Below are 19,551 nucleotides of genomic sequence, written 5' to 3' on the forward strand. Positions count from 1 at the left end.
TTCTTTCTTTCTTTCTTTCTCTTGCTTGCTTGCTTGCTTGCTTACTGTTAGGTGAGAATTATGCAACATAGAATTGATCAGAATTCCTGCATTTGTAAGACACAAACCTGTACTAGCAATGCAAATAGGAAATATGTCTCTGGGTGAAGTTAATTGTATTATGCATTTTAACCATCAATAATATAGAACAAATATTGATTGCTCATGCTAGAGAAGACAATTATTTTTCTATGTGTCTATAGAGAAATAATATTAAAAATTGTTATCACATGCAGAGGCAATCAAAAATCCTACTGTCAAAATTTTAGGAAAATTAATATAAATATTACGCTGTTTTGGGAAATGCTATAATGTTTATGGTTATTTGTCAAGTTTTAAAAAATTGTAATATATTATGATTTCTTTCCTCATTCTAAATAAATATTCATTTTATAACTAATTCTGTTTACTTTTTTGAAAAAGATTTTATTCATTTATTTTGAGAGAGAGAGAGCACAAGCATGAGCATGGGGAGGGGCAGAGGGAAAGGGAGAAGTAGTTTCCCCACTGAGCAGGAAGCCTGACCAGGGCTTCATCCCAGGACCCTAGGATCGTGACCTGAGCTGAAGACAGACACTTAACTGACCAAGCCACCCATGCGTCCCTAATTTTGTTTTCATAATTTTGTATTTTTTTCTATTTATGTATGTATGTATGCATGCATGCATGTATGTATGTATGTATGTATGCTCCACATGCAGCATGGAGCCTAACGTGGGCCCTGAACTCAGGACCCTGAGATCAAGACCTGAGCTGAGATCAAGAGTCCGATGTCTAACTGACTGAGGCACCCAAGCACCCCTTGAATTTTTTTCTGAAAATCTCCCTTCCCAAATGTATACATTTCAGGCCTTATAAGATGTGAATTTGCCCCTGGTAAGACATAAGCACATTGATTAAACCTGTCAGATTATTTTCTTAAGATAAATTTCTAGGAATTAAATTGTAAAAACAAAGGGCCTGTTCTTAAAAGCATTTGATACATTTTGCAAAACTGTTCTTCAGAAATGCTCCACCAATTCATCTTCTTAAAGAGATGCCTGTTTCCCACATTATTATTAACCTTGGATATTAGTTTTAATTGTGATATTTGTCAATATAATAGGAAATATGTGGCAATTAACTGTTATCTTAGTTTATACTTATTTGATAGTGTATTAAACATTTTTCATATATTTTTTAGTTATGAGGTTTTGGGTAATTTTTATGAGGGTTTTTTTTTCTGATTGTTTTGAGAGTATTCTTTTCCTATTTAGGGTATTTACAATTATCATAAACATTGCAAATAATTTTTCTCGGTTCATTTTGCCTTTTAGTATTAATTTATATCTTGAGATATAAATGTTTTCATATACAAAGGTATCCATAATCTTTCATATAATTTCCACATTTGGTGGTATGATTGGAAAAGACTTTCACAATTAAGGACTATGTATATAAGTATTTATATTTCCTCCATGACTTCTGTAGTTTTATTTTTTAGCCTATCATTAGTCTCTCTGGGATTTTTTTTTTTTAAAGTTCTAATTTTTAGTTGTTTTTTTTTTCCCAAATAGTGAAATATTCGTCCCAATGTGATTTGTTGATTAAACCATCTTTTCCTGTTGATCTGAAATGCCACCTTTGTCAATATTCATTTGTCATACATCCTGGTTCTGGACCCCTGTTCCATTGTGCTGTGGGATTAGTTTGGCCATCATAGCTTTACTTACTTCTTATTTCTCTTATTCCTTTTAATGTTGGTTAGTGTTGTATATTTCTCATTTCATTTGAATTTTAGAATTACTTTTTTTCGAATTCCAAATGTATCATTTCAATTTCCACTAGAATAAAATTTATAGAGTAATTTAGAGGGAAAATTGATCTCTTTTTAATATTGGGTCCCTTCATTTAGAAATATGACATGTTCATCCACTTTTAAAATGCTTTTTAATAGCCTTCTAGCTTATTAAAAATTTCTTAGGCAATAGGTAGTAGATTTCACCAAATGATTTTCTAGAATATTAAGGTAATCATATCTTTTCCTTTACAAGTTAAGATGAAAGTTTGTAATAATTGATTTTGCAATATTGAACCATCAGTTCAGTGAACAGAAATTCTTGGTCATGTCCATTTTTTTATATTGGGGTAAATTCAGTTTCCATATATATATATATTTGATTTCTAATATTTTTATTTAAGATCTTTCTCACTCATTTTCATAAGGGACTTATTTTCTAGGTTTAATTTTTGTGCTACTTTTATTAGGATGTGCTATCAGAATTATCATGCCTTCAAAAAGTATTTGAGGTTTTCTACCTTTCTCTGGACTCTAGTATAGTTTGAATAGCATAGTAATTACCTTGTTTTTGAAAATTTGAAAGAATTTGCCTATGAAACCATTTAGACCTGGCACCTTTTCTGAGAATGATTCTATTACAACTCTCCCCAATATTTATTTCTGTTGTGATTTGTTTACTCAGATTTTCTCATTCTTATTAATTCAATTTTGCTAATTTATATTTTCCTTAAAATGCACCATCAGATTTTCAAATATATAAGCTTAGGGTTGTGCAAAGAAGTCTGTTATAATTCTTTAAATTTTTTTTTCTGTAGCTGAGAATATATTTTATCACTTCTGTTTTAGTGCATTTGTGGGTTTTTTCCTCTGATTAAACTAGCTAGTGATTTATTTGCCTTATTGATTTTCCCTACAAGCACCATTTCTGGAGCAATTTATCAGTTTTACTGGTTGTTTTCTCATTTATTATTTTCAGTTTTTATTTTTATTAATTCCTGCCTTCTGCTTTCTTTGGGCTTGTATTTTTATTCTCTCTCTTTACTGTATATGTAATTTAGCCCTTAAAATAAATATTTGAACTATGAAAAGAAACAACACCTGAAGCAATTAATGAGACCGTACTACTGACAGACTGAATCTGGATGAAGAATGAAAAGTGTGGATGGGGGCAATAAAGCATTTTGCCTTTGAAGATAGCTTCCTAGATTTTAGCTAGACTGTTCTAAGATACGTAATGAGAAACCTTGCTGAATTCCTGATGAATCCCATAGAAGGCTTTCCTCTTTGGATTGCTACCCAACACTGGTAATACAAGCAAACTTCAGAGATATTATGGGTTTGATTCCAGACTACTGCACTAAAGCAAATATTGCAATAAAGGTGAACCAAATGAATGTTTTGGTTTCCCAGTGCATAAAAGAGTTATGCTTATACCAGACCATAGACTACTAAGTATTCAATAGCATTATGTCTAAAAAAATAATGTGCATACCTTAATTAACAAATACTTTAATTCTAAAAAAAATGGTAACCATCATCTGAGTTTATAGGAAGTCCTAATCTTTTTGCTAGTGGAGAGTCTTGCCTCCATATTGATGGCTGCTGACTAATCAGGGTGCTGGTTGCTGAAGGTTGGGGTAACTGTGGCAATTCTTAAAAATAAGACAACAGCGAAGTTTGCTGCATTGGTTGACTCCTTTTCACAAACGATTTTTCTGTAGCATGTGATGCTGTTTGATAGCATATTACCCAAGTAGAGTTTCTTTTCAAAATTGGAGGCAATCCTCCAAACCCTGATGTTGCTTTATCAACCAAGTTTATGTAACATTCTGTCTAAATCCTTTGTTGTCATTCCAGCATCTTCACCAGGAGTAGATTCCATCTCAAGAAACCACTTTCTTTGCTCATCCATAAGGAGCAACTCCTCCGAGCACCTGTGTGGTTCAGTTGGTTGGGCAACCGACTCTTGATTTCCGCTCAGGTCATGATCTCAGTGTCCTGGGATCGAGAGCCCCACATCAGGCTCCACACTCAGCAGGGAGTCTGCTTGAGGATTCTCTCTGCCCCTCCCCCCACTTGTGCTCTCTCACTCTCTCTCTCTCACCTAAATAAATGTTAAAAAAAAGCAACTCCTCATCCATACAAGTTTTATCATGAGATTGTAGCAATTCAGTCACATCTTCAAGCTCCACTTCTAATTCTAGTTGTCTTGCTCTTTTCATCACATCTGTAGCTACTTCCTCCACTGAAGTCTTGAACCCTCCAAAGTCATCCATGAGGGTTGGAATCAACTTCTTTCAAACTCCTGTTAATGTTGATATTTTGACCTCTTCCCATAAATCACAGATGTTCTTAACAGCATCTAGAATGGTGAATCCTTTCCAGAAAGTTTTCAATATACTTTGCCTAGATCCATCAGAGGAATCACTACCTATGACAGCTTCTGGCCTGATGACATATATTTCTTAAATAACTATACTTGAAAATTGAAATGACCTTGATTCATGGGCTGCAGAATGGATGTTGTGTTAGCAAGCATGAAAACAACATTAATTCCATCATACTTCTCCATGAGAGCATTTGTATGACCAGGTGTACTGTCAATGAGCAGTAATATTTTTAAAAAGAATCTTTGAGCAGCAGGTCCCAACAGTAGACTTAAAATATTTAGTAAACCATGTTGTAAACAGATGTGCTGTCATCCAGGCTTTGTTGTTCCACTGATAAAGCACAGGCAGAGTACATTAAGCATAACTGTTAAGGGCTTTAGGATTTTTGGACTGGTCAGTGGGCATTAGCTTCAACTTAAAGTCACCAGCTGCATTAGCCCCTAGTAAGAGAATCAGCCTATCCTTTGAAGCTTTGAAGCCAGGCATTGACTTTTCTTCTTTGGCTATGAAAGTCCTAGATGGCTTTTTCTTCCAATAGAAGGCTGTTTTCATCTACATTGAACATCTGTTGTTTAGTGTAGCCACTTTCATGAATGATCTTAGCTTGATCTTCTGGAGAACTTGCTGCAGCTTCTACATCAGCACTTGCTGCTTCCCCTTGCACTTTTTTATGCTGTGAAGATGGTTTCTTTTCTTAAACCTCATGAACTAAGTCTGCTAGCTTCCAACTCTTCTTCTGCAGTTTCCTCACCTCTCAGCTTTCATGGCATCCAAGAGAGTTAGGGCCTTACTCTGGATTAGGCTTTGGCTTAAGGGGATCTTGTGGCCAGTTGGATCTTCTAGCCAGACCACTAAAATTTTCTCCATATCAGCAATAAGGCTGTTTTGCTTTCTTATCATTCATATGTTCACTGGAGTAGCACTTTTAATTTCCATCGAGAACTTTGCATTTACAACTTGGCTAAATGCTTGGGGCAGGAGGCCTACATTTTGGCCTATCTCAGCTTTCAACATGCCTTCCCTTACTGAGCTTAATCATTTCTATCTTTTGATTAAAGTGAGAGACATGCAACTCTTCCTTTCACGTGAACACTGTGGGTTATTAATTGGCCCTATATCAATATTGTTGTGTCTCAGGAGATAGGGAGGCCCAAGGAGAGGGAGAGAGAGTGGGGAATGTCTGGTTGGTGGAACAGTCAGAACACACATTTACTGATTTACTTTGTTGTCTTATACAGACATGGCTTGTGGCATCCCAAAATATTTACAATAATATGTAATTACAATAATAACATAAAAGATCACTGATCATGATCACATAACAAATATAAGAACGATGAAAAAGGTTGAAATATTGAGAGAATTACCACAATGTGACACAGAGACATTAAGTGAGCAAATGCTGTTGGAAAAAATGGTACTGATAGACTTGCTGGATGTCGGGTTGCCACAAATCTCTAATTTGTAAAAAATACAATATCTGCAAAGTGCAATAAAGTGAAGCACAATACAATGAAGTATGCCTATAAATGATTAGCCCTTCACAAAGTTCCATGTGTTTTTAGGCTAAACTTTAAGCTCTGTCTTCAAGGTTGTCTATTTAAAAATGTCTTAAATTTAGTAAGTACCAATTCAGTGTTTTACTTGCATAAGCACAACTTATGTATTTAATCAAGGCTTTTACACTTATAATATTCATTTTAGGGTCCTATTACATTAATTAAATATTAATGCTCTAAGCATATTTTTCATAGCCTTCTCTGTTTCTTCTCCACTGGAGAATATTGCTGGAAATTAAAAAATAGTGTGGTTTATTATCCATGTCATTGGCATTGCATTTGGATGATAAATTATTTTTAGAAAATGAAAAAAAGATATATAAGTAGAAGAATCCCTTCTGGGTCTCATGTGTTCCTCTGAATAGCAATTTTATATTTCCTCACTGTTTTTCCTGAGATTATTACGTATCTTCCACAAACATCTATAAAATACTAAGCCATAGTCTTAAATATTCAAGATACTTTCTGATGAGCTTCTAATGAGATTTTTTTGAAAGTACTGTATGTGGTGTAGACATGCTCACACAATAGTAGTTTGAAGAAAACAGTTTTCAATATGTATAAGGCATTTATAATATTTATTTCTTCCATTCTTTAATTGTCACAACAGGGCACATTGGGACAGTCAGTGTTTTTAAATTTATGACTTTTCTGGATGAGAAAGCAAAGATTAATGAGTTCTTGGCACATTGTGAGGATGAGAATGTCTCGACTACCGTTACAATAATGTAGAGATAGTGAGGGATGGCAAAGCTGACCCGCAGAAGCTCAAGGGTGTGGGATGGAGACCTTGGAAGCTACTGAATTACTATTATGTGTTTTTGCCAATGTTTAGACAGCAATCAAAGTTGGCTTCAAGAGTTTGGAACTGGGTAAATAGAACATTAATGGCTCATTTGGCACAGATAGAGCATTTTGGAAGCTCTCTTTCTTCCGAAGGAGAAGGGGTTGAAATGATAAACTTGGGTTTGGAATGCTGAGTTTGAGGTAATATATGGACCTCTGAGTTGAAATAGCCTATAGGCAACTGGTGATGTGGAGCTAGAGCACAGAGAAAAGGTCAGCATCAGAGAGTCATCTCTGAGAATCATCCCAGAGGTTACTATTGAAGACACCAATAAAAAGAAGAGGCTTTGGCACCTGTCTAGTTAATATTGTTGAATTCAGAGTCAAGTTCAGTTTAGGACCGGAAATGTCAAAATTAGACTATGAGATAGAGGAAGCAAATGTTCCCAGGGCTCAGCTTGGTGGATTAGGATGAGAAACTCTGAAACCTAAATCTGAAAAATAGCAGAGGGTGGCTGAGAGGAAGTGTGGCTAGGGACATAGCAGAATGAATTCAGAGCCAAAGGGAATTAGAGATGGAGCGACATTCAAGAGTGAGGCAGGAGAAGTAAGTAAGCAAAAGAAGGAAGTTTCTCGGCTGCTTAAATATCTGGCCCTATCGAATTTGCTCTTTTCTAGCTGACTCTTGCTCAAAGGTTAATTCTTGGATGGCCAACCTGCTTTATTTTGTAGGATTCTTTTTTTTAAGATTTATTTATTTATTAGAGAGAGAGAGAGGAGGAGGAGAGGGGGCAGAGGGAAAGGGAGAGAGAATCTCAAGAAGACTCCCCACTGAGTGTGGAAACTGATGCTGGGCTCCATCTCACCACCCCAACATCACTACCTGAACCAAAACCAAGAGATGGATGCTCAACAAACTGAGCCACCCAGGTGCCCCTGTAGGATTTTTATATTATGAGAATAAATAAATCCTTAGAGGGAGAATGTGGAAAGAGAAGGTTAGAACGTCAAAGACTGAATCTGGGAATATAACTTGAATAGGGGTGTCAAAAACACAGAAAAAGAAATAGGAGTGTATAGTGTATGGAAGCCAAAGTTTTAATATCCAGCTCGTGATTAAGTGGTAAAGGTTTTAAAGAGGACAAGGACATAGATTATTTGGTGGGTTTTGTGATCTGGTGATCAGGAGATCATAGACAAGCTTCCAGTGAGCCATTCCTGTAGACTGAAGATTGTAAGCCAGATGATGGGAGTGAGGACCTGGAGGTATGCAGATGGAAACAGCAATACCAAATGAAAGGAAAGACATTTCCCTTTGAGGGAGAAGGGAAGATCCAGACATAGGAGATAGAAACAATGATGGTAGAGAGGAAGGGCCCCCAATCCCACAGAAATGACAGAAATGAAAGACCCTAGGAAAGGGCTTACCTCCACAGACAAAACATGACTTTTCCCTTGGGCCTGGACAAAAGAATACTGTCCTGGGTACACTGATATCAAGAATAAGGTTGAAAGTAGGTGAGGAAATGTGTTAAAATCTTTGATTAATCCTAAAGTTCTCTGAAAGCAGAATAGAAACAAATAAGTAAAAATCTAGTTAAGCTTTACACAAAAAATAACATGTAATGAACAAACCACAGACCGGGAGAAAAATCTCTACAAAACATATAAAGGACAGGTATCCAGAATATATAAAGAACTCCCAAAACACAATAAGCAACAAGCAACTTGATTTAAAAATGGCAAAAGATCTGAACAGACATCTTACTAAAGAAGATACTCCCAGCAAATAGACATATGAAAAGATGCTCAACATCCTATGTCATCAGGGAACTGCAAGTTTAAACAATGTTGAGATATCATGAAACACCTATTAGAATGTTTAAAATTTGGGGTGCCTGGGTGGCTCAGTCAGTTAAATATTCAAGTCTTGATTTCAGCTCAGGTCATGATCTCATGGTCGTGAGATCAAGCCCCGTGTTGGGCTCCACGCTGGGCTTGGAGCCTACTAAAGATTCCCTCTCCATCTCCCTCTGCCCCTCCCCCCCACTGCTGGCTTGCTCTCTCTCTCTAAAAAAAAAAAAAAAATAGAATGTTTAAAATTCAAGACACTGATAACAGCATTTGTTGACAAGGATGTGGAGCACCAGGAACTTCTTTTCATTGCTGGTGGAAATGCAAATTGGCACAGGCACTTTGGAAGACAGTTTGGCAATTTCTTATGAAACTAAAATACTCTTCCCATGCAATCCAGCAATCATACTCCTGGATATTAAGCCAGATGAGTTGAAAACATGTCCACACAAAAACCTACACATGAATGTTTATAACAGCTTTATTCATCATTGCCAAAACTTGGAGGCAACCAAGATGTCCTTCAATAGGTGAACAGGTCAACAAACTGTGGTACATCCATATAATGAAATATTTTTCAGTGATAAAAAGAAATAAAAAGCTATCAAGCCATGAAAAGACATGAAGTCACCTTAAGTGGATATTGCTAAGCCAAAGAAGCCAACCTGGAAAGACTGTATACTGTATGATTCTGACTATATGATGTTCCTGAAAGGACAAAATTACAGAATCAGTGAAAAGATCACTGGCTACCAAAGCTTTGGGGAGACAGAGGAAGAGATGAATAGGCAGAACACAGAATTTTTAGGTCAATGAAATGATTCTGTGTGACACTGTAATGGTAGATACATGTCATTATACAATTGCCAAAGCCCATAGAATATGCAACCCAAAGAGTGAACCCTAATGTAGACTATGGACTTTAGTTAATAATAATATATCAATATTGGCTTATTAATTGTAACAAATATACCACACTAATGTAAGAGGTTAATGCTGAGGGAAACTGTGCGTGCTAGGGGAGGGAGGGAGGTTTATGGGAAATCTCCGTACTTTCCACTCAACTTTTTTGTTGTTTTGTCTAAAAAATAAAGTCTATTAATTTAAGAAAGAATGACTGAAAAAAGGAATGGAGTACTGATGCATGCAACAACATGAATGAACCTTGAAAACTGTATGCTAAGCAAAAGCAGACAGGCACGACAGGCCACCTATTATGTGAGTCTATTTATATGAAATGTCCACTACCTTAAGAACCAGGAGTTATAAAAAAAAAAAAAAGAAGGAACTAGATAAATAAGATGGTGAAAGGAAGGATCCTGTTACTATAATGGGAGGAAATAGTGTGAATATGTTCTACATTTAAAGAAATACCAATGTGTTTTCTCATTAGAAAATAGCCTAAGAGGAATTTTTCTGTTTATACAATGACTATGATATTATAAGGTTTTTCTAGCATCAAGTTGTTGATACCAAGACTAAATTACTATGCAGTGTAGCTTCCTGCATTTATACCTGTGCTTGGTAATTGGAGAAATCATAATGACCTTAATAGCTAGAACTCAAGAGTGGCTGGATCAAACTGCAGCTCAAACTGACTTCTTACACAAACTCTGAGTTACAAAAATGAATGGAGCAAGTAGGCAGCATGAGATATGTAGGTCAACCTGCTTATAAAAGTAACCTTGACGGGGTTATATACGTAGATATTGTTGTGAAATTTCTTTATACTGTGAGAGGGAGTAGGCCCAAGTTTACTGGGTCATAATATCTATTTATCTTAGACAAAGCAGTCGTGGCTTGTAGGGCTGTTGGACTGTATCAAAGAGATGACAATTGCTAATTATTAAATAAGATTCATGATTTGCAAAAATGGAAGATGGTTATTATTCTTAGAATAAAAAGAGTGCTTAGTAAGTAGTAAAAAATAGAATGTCCAGTAAAAGATAAGCAAAGACACAAATAGGCCATATTAAAAAACAGAGATAACCAACAAGTTATGGAAATTATAACCAACAAATTTGGAGTTATGAAATTATTATCAATATCATTAGTAATCAAATAAATGTAAGTTAATGCAAAAATGAGTGCTGATTTAATCTGTCAGACAAAATTTAAAAAGAATAATAATACCCAATGTTGTACAAGGAGAGGTAAATGAATTCTCTGATGACTATTAGTGGGAGTTTAAATTGGTAGAGAATTTTTGGAGGAGGAGTAGGCAATAGCTGTTAAGATTTTTTTTAATGCACATTTTCTTCAACTAAAATTTCACTTCTAGGAATCTGTCCAACAGAAGTATTGTCCAAGTGCACAAAGATGTATTTATAAGAAAGTTCACGGCAGTGTTATTTGTAATAGAGAAAACTTGGAAACAACAAGAATGTCAATTAATGGGTACATTCATCTCCTAGAATATTCAGCAAAGATTGAAAAGAAATAAGTAGATTTCTTTGAACAGACATGTCAAGTTTTCCAAGATATAATGCCAAGCAAAAAAGAAGGTATAAAACATAACCTATAGTCTGATCCCACTTATGTTTACAAACACCCCCCAAAACTCGATATTGTATGTAGGCAGTTAATGAAAAAAAGGTCCAGAAGAATATTATAAATGTCTCTTAAGGTTGTTCCTTGGGAGGGGAGTAGTTAGCAGGATAGTAAATGAAGAGGCATCTGTAGCTATTTTATTGTATACCCTTCTATACTATTGGATTTTTTTTAACAAAAACTAAAAATTTGTGTAATACTAGGAGTTATTTAAAAATGTACATGCATATTAGCAAATTAATATTAGTAAAGCACGGAGAATATTTCCTGGTAGAGAGAAAGTGCTATGCAAGTGTGTGTTAAGTTAAATAAATAAGTTCAAATGTTAGGGCTTTATCCTAAGAAAATAATTATGAGATGTGCAAAGATTTAATTGCAAGGATATTTAACCCTAAGATTGTTAAAATTAGAAGCAATCTAAATGTCCAACAGTGGATGACTAAGTGAAAAATATTAATCCATACAGTGAGTGAGATTTTTGAATGATAATTTTTAACAGCTATATTGAGATATATTTTACATGTTATAAACACACCCATTTCAAAGAGCAATTCAATGATTTTTAGTAACTTTAGGAATGGTGCAACAGTCAGCAGTTTTAGAACAGACCCCTAATAAGTTCCCTTATCTCACTTACACTTAATCTCATTACCACCACTAGCCCGGGCAACCAGTAACCCACTTTCTTTCTGTATAAATTTTCTTTTTCTGGACTATACAATGGGATATTCTGCATTGGTCATAATTTAAGTGATAGCTAATTATAAAAAGTGAAAAAAGTAGATAAAATATTACATATAGGATCAGGCTCTTTGAATTTATATGGCGAGAGAGAGGAAAATTTGAGTGGCGGTCTCCCAAATGTTCATAGTGGTTACCCTTGAACAGTAGAAATGTGAGTGATTTTTTTTTTTTCTGTTGAAATCTTACGATCCAAAAAAGACAATTCAAATTATCTTGGAAAGGACATGGCTCCTGAAATGGGTTCTTTCAGTAAATGAAGAAGCATGGCTCCTGAAATGGGTTTTCCTGTCAACACAGTGAGTAAGAGAGTGGGAATTTAGAAGTGCCTTGGGATATGAGAAGGTTGTTTTTCTAAAGTCTCCCATGTCGGGAATGGGAGCAAATAGAAATAAGGTTATCAGGTAATATGCATGATTCAAGTGCTCAGCAGACCAGAGCCTGCAAAAAAGTCCAGGAGAGTAGGCCCTGATGCTGCAAGGCTGCCTGCCAGGAATCAGCCTCAGCCTGTCTACCCTTGGATAAGCTTGGCTTCTTAGGGATCTTTGAGCCAATACTAGCCTCAGAAAGAGATGTGAAGATAGTGGAAGGGAGATCATTCCAATTCCCCTACGGTCCCAGCTTTGATACCCAGGAGCAGAAGCAGAAGTACCTACATGCCCATCTCCTCAGAAAAAAAGCAGAAGAGGAAGTTTCTTTCTTTCTTTTTCTTCTTTCTTTCTTTCTTTCTTTTTTAGATTTTATTTATTTGTCAGAGAGAGAGAGAGAGTGCACAAGCAGGGGAAATGGCAGGCAGAGAGAGAAGCAGGCTCCCTGATGTGGGACTCAATCCCAGGACCCTGGGATCATGACCTGAGCTGAAGGTAGACGCTTAACCGACTGAGCCACCCAGGCACCCCATAAGTTTCTCTGTCTACTTTGTTTGTTACTTTGCTCTTACTCATCTTTTGTGAATGAAATGCACCCCTGTCCATTCTCTTTAGAGGGTTAATTCTTTTTTCTTAATTTTGTTTAAAGATTTTATTTATTTATTTTTGAGAGAGAGGGCACGAGCACGAGCAGGGGAAGGGGTAAAGGGAGAAGCAGTCTCTCCACTGAGCAGGGAGCCTTATGCGGGGCTCGATCCCAGGACCCTGGAATCATGACCTGAGCCGAAGGCAGAGCTTAACTGACTGAGCCATCCAGGCGTCCCCAGAGTGTTAATTCTTAAAAGAAACAATTTCCAAAAGTATGTGTTGAATCATTCTATTCCATGCCAGTGTTCTTTCAAACAAAGTGGGGACTTTATATGTCTGTATTTTTGGGAGACCGTTTTCTTCAAAGAGGGCACAGGTGACATTTGAAATAAAAATCTGACCTATTGTCTTTACTGAATTTGCCTAGGAAGAAAATTGCAGTGATCCAAACTATACCTCTGGAAGCAGGAATTTTCTTTGGAGACTCTAGAAAACTTCAGACTCATTTTTTACTATTTTATTTATTTATTTATCTAAGATTTTATTTATTTATTTATTTATTTGTCAGAGGGAGAGAGGGTAAGTGAGCCCAAGCAGGGGGAGCAGCAGGCGGAGGGAGAAGCAGGCTCCCCACTGAGCAGGGACCCTGACGTAAGACTCTATCTCAGGACCCTGGGATCATGACTGAGCCGAAGGCAGATGCCTAACTCATGAGCTACCCAGGCGCCCTTCGTTTTTTTACTATTTTAAATATTCTATTCTTAAAATATGTGGAAGGTGTTTCATTATGTGAAAACAATGTGACTGCCTCTATATTTTGATACCTTATTTTCCAAATTACTCCACTTGAAGACTTTATTTAGTGTTCGAGTTACAACATCTGTTTCAAATCAGTGGGGCCCACCCAGCTCAGTGACTTTTGCCTTATAGTTCCTGCCAGAGGGCGGGAGGGACCTGCAACTGCCTATCACAGGGTCAGCGCAGAGGCAGATGTTGCCTGATGGTGGGAAGACCTTCTCTCACCCATGACTTTAGGGGATAGTGATGTGGTTCTTCAAGCTATTTGCCTTCAGGAGTGGAGTCCATAAAGGGGATGGCCCTAGGCCCCTCAAAGAATCTCCAGTGTAGACCTCCAGTGTCCTTTAATGATGAATAATTGGACCAGCCCTGCCCAGGAGGCTTTAATAACCTTTCTCTGTGGTCTGTAAGTTTGAAAAAGCTCAGTACCTACTGTCTTTCTTTAGGACATTGATGGAAGTCCCAGTGCTCCCATTTTATGCTTATTAGTGACACTTTTCATGAGTTTCTAGGGCTAAAGGGACTTTTCTGCGCTGTTAAATGATTTTCAGTTTAACTCCCTTTCCGAGTGGGATGTTGTAAAGATTAATTAGCTAATGTTCATAAAGTGCTTTCAAGCTGAAAAGCACTGCACAAGGGTGTACAGATTCATTAGCTTCTTAGTCATCAAGGTTTTTTTAGACCTTTCGTATTCAGAAACTGGATGATGAAGGCCAAATTAGTATTTTTTCTTGGAGGAGGGGGACTTCAAAGGAAAAGAATAGAACAATATTTCTCTTTCTTTGTTTAAAAAAAAGACATCTGTTGCACTGGGACTGAAAAAAAGACATAAAAATTTTTATTTTTCATTATCTCCTATTTCCATACTGCTTCTGCTTCTTTTCACTTCTTCCTTTCAAAATGCATTTGCCCGATTCTCCTGGATATTTATTTAGAAACTCATTGAATCATATTGTCATGTAGGTGTCCATAGTGGAACTGACTCTGGCTTCAGAGTGTTGAGTTGTTCTACCAATAAATGACACAGGGAAATCATTCCCTTTGTAAATCAAGATCCCCTCCCAGTTTGCAATGTGTCATAAAGGTATAATATTGTCTCCATCCTCAGTAATCTTTGGCCAATATATTTAGAGTTCTATATGATCCAGTTAAGCCTTTGATTGAGGCTGGAAAAGTACAGACTGGCCACCAAAGACAGAAAGAGGTCCTAGGAGAAACAAGAGACAAAGATGGATAACCTACAAAAAATTAGATTGACAGCTGACTATTTTAGCAGCATCAGCTGCACATGATAAGAGAATAATATCTTCTAAGTATGAAGAAAAATAGCTGTCAACCTAGAATTGTATACCAAACTAAATTACCTTTAAAGATTGATCATAGAATAAGAACATTTTTATACAAAACAAAAATAACACATTTACCAGCAATGCTAAAGGATATCCTAAAGGATTCAAAAAGAGAAAAATTATTCCAGGACAGAAGGAAATGCTAGAAGGAATGAAGAGGAAAAAATTGGTAAACATGTGGGTAAATCTAAATAAAGCATGAACTAATAATAATAATGTGCAGTTTGTAGTAACGAACAAGATATAAGTTAAAAAAGTAACATATATAACAAGAAGCTAAAAGTATTCCAGTGTCTTTATCTTATTTGGAAGGAGGCCAAAGATGTTATTTAGATTTTATTAAGTATATACATAGACTTTCTAGTTTTAGTCACTAAAATAAAGGAAATGCAATGTAGTAGAGGGGGAATCAATGGAATGAGACAATAAAATAAATAGCAACTAACTCAGTAAAAAGGGAATAAAGAAATTTAACATGGATCTCAGTAACTGTTCCTGGGGTTCTTACCCTACAATTACAAATACTAAGTAACTATGTCAGGGAGTTCATATCAATACACCTACAGGATAAATGAAAAATGAAATAGTCTTTTTAAAAATTTTTTTAAAGATTTTATTTATCAGAGAGAAAGAGAAAGAAAGAAAAAAAAGAGCAAGAAAAAAGAGCTGGGCAAAGAAAGAGCAGGAAGAAGAGGGTCAGAGAGAGGGACAAGCAGACTGTCTGCCGAGTAGGGAGCCCGATGCGGGGCTCCATCCCAGGACCCTGGGACCATGACCTGAGCCGAAGGCAGACGCTTAACTGACCGAACCACCCAGGCACCCCAAAAATGAAATAGTCTTAATGATATGTGAACAGCTGTTTCTGGCTTGGGATGAAATGTTCGCTAACAGCCTCATCTTGATGACACAGGACATGGGTTATGGGAGAGAAACAACAAATGTAGGGAACACAGATCTTTCATAATGGACAGTAAGCCTGCAAGAGCTCTGCCCCAGAGAGAGATACTCCCTTAATGATACTTCATAGTAAACAAATCTGCTCTTCCCTCTGGAAAAAGACATGGTTTCCCAAGGCTGTTCATTATACAAACACCTTTGAAAGATAGAGCAGTGCCTTTGCTTGTAAGTTGTGCCAAAATGTGAGAGACCCATGGAGAGATAGCTCCCAACAAATTTGGGTAAGTTTCTAAAGCCTCAGTTTTCCCATCCGAAAAATAGTATAAATGGTATGACATATGTGATTACAAGGATCAGAGGGTAGAGCACATATAAAATGCTTAACATCATATCCAAGGACTGTGTCAATATCAATTACTACTACAAATGATTATTTCTTGAATAAAATATGAGCATGTTTATTGAGTTCTTTGTTTTCTCCAGTAAGTAGAATATTACAGCTCATGGATGTTTCTACTTATTAGAATCACCAAATATTAGAACTAAAAAGGAAAGATTAGCCAATGAAACCAGGCATTTTATAGATAAGGAAATGGGTTCAGAAAGGTTAAGTGACTTTTTGGCTTTCACACAGAAAAGCCATACAAAGGACAATGGTCATGTAATTTAAAATTCACATTCTTTTTAATTATACACAATTCTTGGAGCTCAATACATATTGGTATTACAAATGAATTGAAGCAAGCCTAGCTATATTAGAAAACATTTCACATGGGGCGCCTGGGTGGCTCAGGCGTTAAGCATCTGCCTTCAGCTCAGGTCATGATCCCAGGGTCCTGGGATCGAGCCCCGCATCTGGCTCCTTGCTCGGCGGGGAGCCTGCTTCTCCCTCTATCCCTCCCCCCTGCTTGTGTTCCCTCTCTCGCTGTGTCTCTCTCTGTCAAATAAATAAATAAAATCTTAAAGAAAAAAAACATTTCATATATTCATTTGGTCATTCTCTTCTACCTACTTGCATAACCTACAAACCATATTAAACATGGCCTCTGAAGGCAAATAAATACAGGAAGGAAGGAAGGGAGGGAGGAAGAGAAGAGGAAAGAAAGGAAGGAAAAGGAGGAGAGTAAAAGAACCCGGATCTCCTCCTCCCCCCCACCTCCACCATCGTCACTGCCTCCACAGCAGAGAAAAAACAGGAACCAAAAGTGCTTTCTGTGTGTGTAGGTAATGTTGAAAGTGGTCCCATTCTGGCTAACGACAGGGAAATTCTGGCAGAATATTTGGCAGCTTTATGTCAACAGCTTTATCCGGGCTTATCAACAAACTTCCTAAGGCATGAGGGGGAGGATCGAGGAAAGAGAATGAGGGGGTGACAGAAATAGCATCTCGTTCTAGGAGACAGCATGTTGTAAGGAATGATCATCAGTTGTAGAAGAAGATGACCTGAGTTCCTGTGTGAGTTTGAGCAAGTTACTGAATTTCCTGATCTCTAAAATGTACTTAAAGTCTCTCCGGGAGAAGTTGATGTGCTATTCAAATGACGAAATGAAGTGAGCGTGTCTGGCACCTAGTAGGTCCTCATTAAATAGAAGTTCAAATTCAGTGAAGGAATTTATCCTGGAAAGATGTGTAAAAAATCAACCCATTGGTTTTGTACTCTACCTACTCCCAATCCTGCCGTTTGTCTTTCTTCCAAGAGTGGTGTCGCCATATTAGCTTGTACAGCATTGTGCTACACTTCCTGGGACCCGAGGTCAGAGTTGAGTGTGCCCAGGTAGCCAAAGCAAGGTTTTAATAGGAAAGAAATGATAGGGAATGTGGGTTGTCCTTTATCTTTTGTCTTTCTCAAGCCCTCTGTAAAATCACCTTCCACTCTAGGTAATTGTGTTCTGCGTGTCCCACGGGCGTCTCCCGCAGCTCCTGCTATTCTCATCCCTCACCCATGGTGAACACTGCACTTCTGCCTTCTGCGCATGCAGGAGCGGCTCTGTTTTGCCACTGCTCTGTACCTCTTCACAGGACACTGCAGTGTGTGTGGGGGGGGTGTGTGAGAGAGAGAGAGACAGAGACAGAGACAGAGATAGGAGAGGAGACAGAGGAAAGGAGGAAGACAATGGAGCAAAACATGCCCTTTTCCTTAAAGAAATCCCAAAGCAATCTTGCTCATCACAATGTTCTATGTTGCGAAGAGTCTAGGGAAATCATTCCTTTGGTTTTTACTTGGGGCTTTCTCTCTCTCTTTGGAATCAGAGATGCCAGAGATGAATCTGAGCGAGAGTGTCAGGAAGTATTGAAAATAAGTGATGATGAAATGATGAGAAAGTCTTTGTTAGGATCGAGCCCACCACACCGAGCTGTTTCTTCCCATAGGAGAAGTGTGCTCTCTGAAAGGATCCCCAGCCTTTCCTCAAACAGGCTTCTGTAGGATCATCCTGCACATTTGCATTCACATCCAGTTCTGTCAACAGAACGGTGGGCACAATTTGAGCTCTTTTGCACGAGGCTATTAGGCCCTGTGGCCCCTAAGTTCCTACTGGGCCAATCTACCAGGCATACTGAAATTTGTAGCTGGCTGTGTGCTAGGGTCAAGCTGAGAACCCTGGTACAGATACACGTGTACAAGGAAATTGACTCATAGCCTGCCACCATCCAAATGTGAATGTGGACACTTGCCTTACATTTTAGATATATGAGTTGATTCATTTATTCCTTTTTCATTGATCAAAGAAGGGATACACAGATGATTTAGGTACAGTTCCTATATCATAGTCATCATTGTCTGTTGCTTCACTATATGTGCTCAGAGATGTGACTGTCCCTAGTTAAAGCTTAATTGAGACCATCTTAGAGTCAACTCTGAAAAATATCCCTTCTGAAGTTAAGATACTCATATCAATAATTCCATACTCGATTTCTGTGTTAAAAAGAAAGTATTATGATCAGGCCAATGCAAGGAATATAGCATTTGGTGCAGTAAGGTTTTAATGTTCTTAACACTCTCTCTGCCCCCAGGTTATGCAGATGTATCTTCCATTTTGTGGAATTGCCATATCTAATGCTCAACTCTTTGCTGCCTCAAGGAAAGAATATGAAAGAAGCAGGGTGAGTAGAAAGAAATGCTGTTCACAACCCTCCAAGCTCTCTGACTTTCAAGGGTCTGTGAGTCATCATGTCTTTTAAAAAACAAGCAGATGATGTTTGAGTAGTACAGGAATCCTTCTTATTTGTTTAATCTTTCAAGTTTATGGTTGAAGATATCTTTGAAGCAATAAGTACAAATGGAAGTGGATACAAATTCTCTGTTGTTTGGGGCAAAGAGTACCAGCTTCTTTTGAAAATGAAATTAAGGGCACCTGGGTGGCTCAGATGGTTGAGCGTCTGCCTTCGGCTCAGGTCATGGTCCCAGGGTCCTGGGATCGAGTCCCGCGTCGGGCTCCCTGCTCCTTGGGAGCCTGCTTCTCCCTCTGCCTCTCTCTCTCTCTCTGTCTTTCATGAATAAATAAATAAAATCTTTAAAAAAATAAATAAAAATGAAATTGATTTCACATCTGTACTCTAAGGTAGTAGATATACTCTTACTTATAGCTTTGAAACAATAACACACTTTAGCTATATTTTTACAATTTAGTTCCTTTAAGAAGCAAGGTATGTTACAAATGATTTCACCCCACCTCATAGATTTTACTTTTGAATTGAAAGTTTTTCTGGAAGAGCATCACAAGAGAACTGGACAATAATGCAAACACTTCTATAGGATTATAAAGAAACACATACAAAGAGGGACTTTCACCTATCCAGATAAATAGGAAAGAGAGAAAGAGGAAAGAAAGAGAGAGAGAGAGAGAGAGAGAG

At 37.4% G+C, this 19,551-nt stretch overlaps 1 protein-coding gene across 1 annotated transcript in view; it reads left to right on the forward strand.

Moving 5' to 3' along the window:
* The window catches only part of PDE11A (phosphodiesterase 11A), a 382,192-nt gene that overhangs the window by 123,837 nt on the left and 238,804 nt on the right, over positions 1-19,551 (forward strand). Inside the window, exon 3 of the mRNA XM_025849540.2 lies at positions 18,712-18,801. Within this exon, the coding sequence (XP_025705325.1) occupies positions 18,712-18,801 (90 nt within the window). The remainder of the gene's footprint in view (positions 1-18,711; positions 18,802-19,551) is intronic.

This window comes from Callorhinus ursinus, unplaced genomic scaffold (assembly GCF_003265705.2).
Source record: "Callorhinus ursinus isolate GAN/ISIS: 27379988/994484 unplaced genomic scaffold, GSC_fseal_2.0 scaffold2, whole genome shotgun sequence".
NCBI lineage: Eukaryota > Metazoa > Chordata > Mammalia > Carnivora > Otariidae > Callorhinus > Callorhinus ursinus.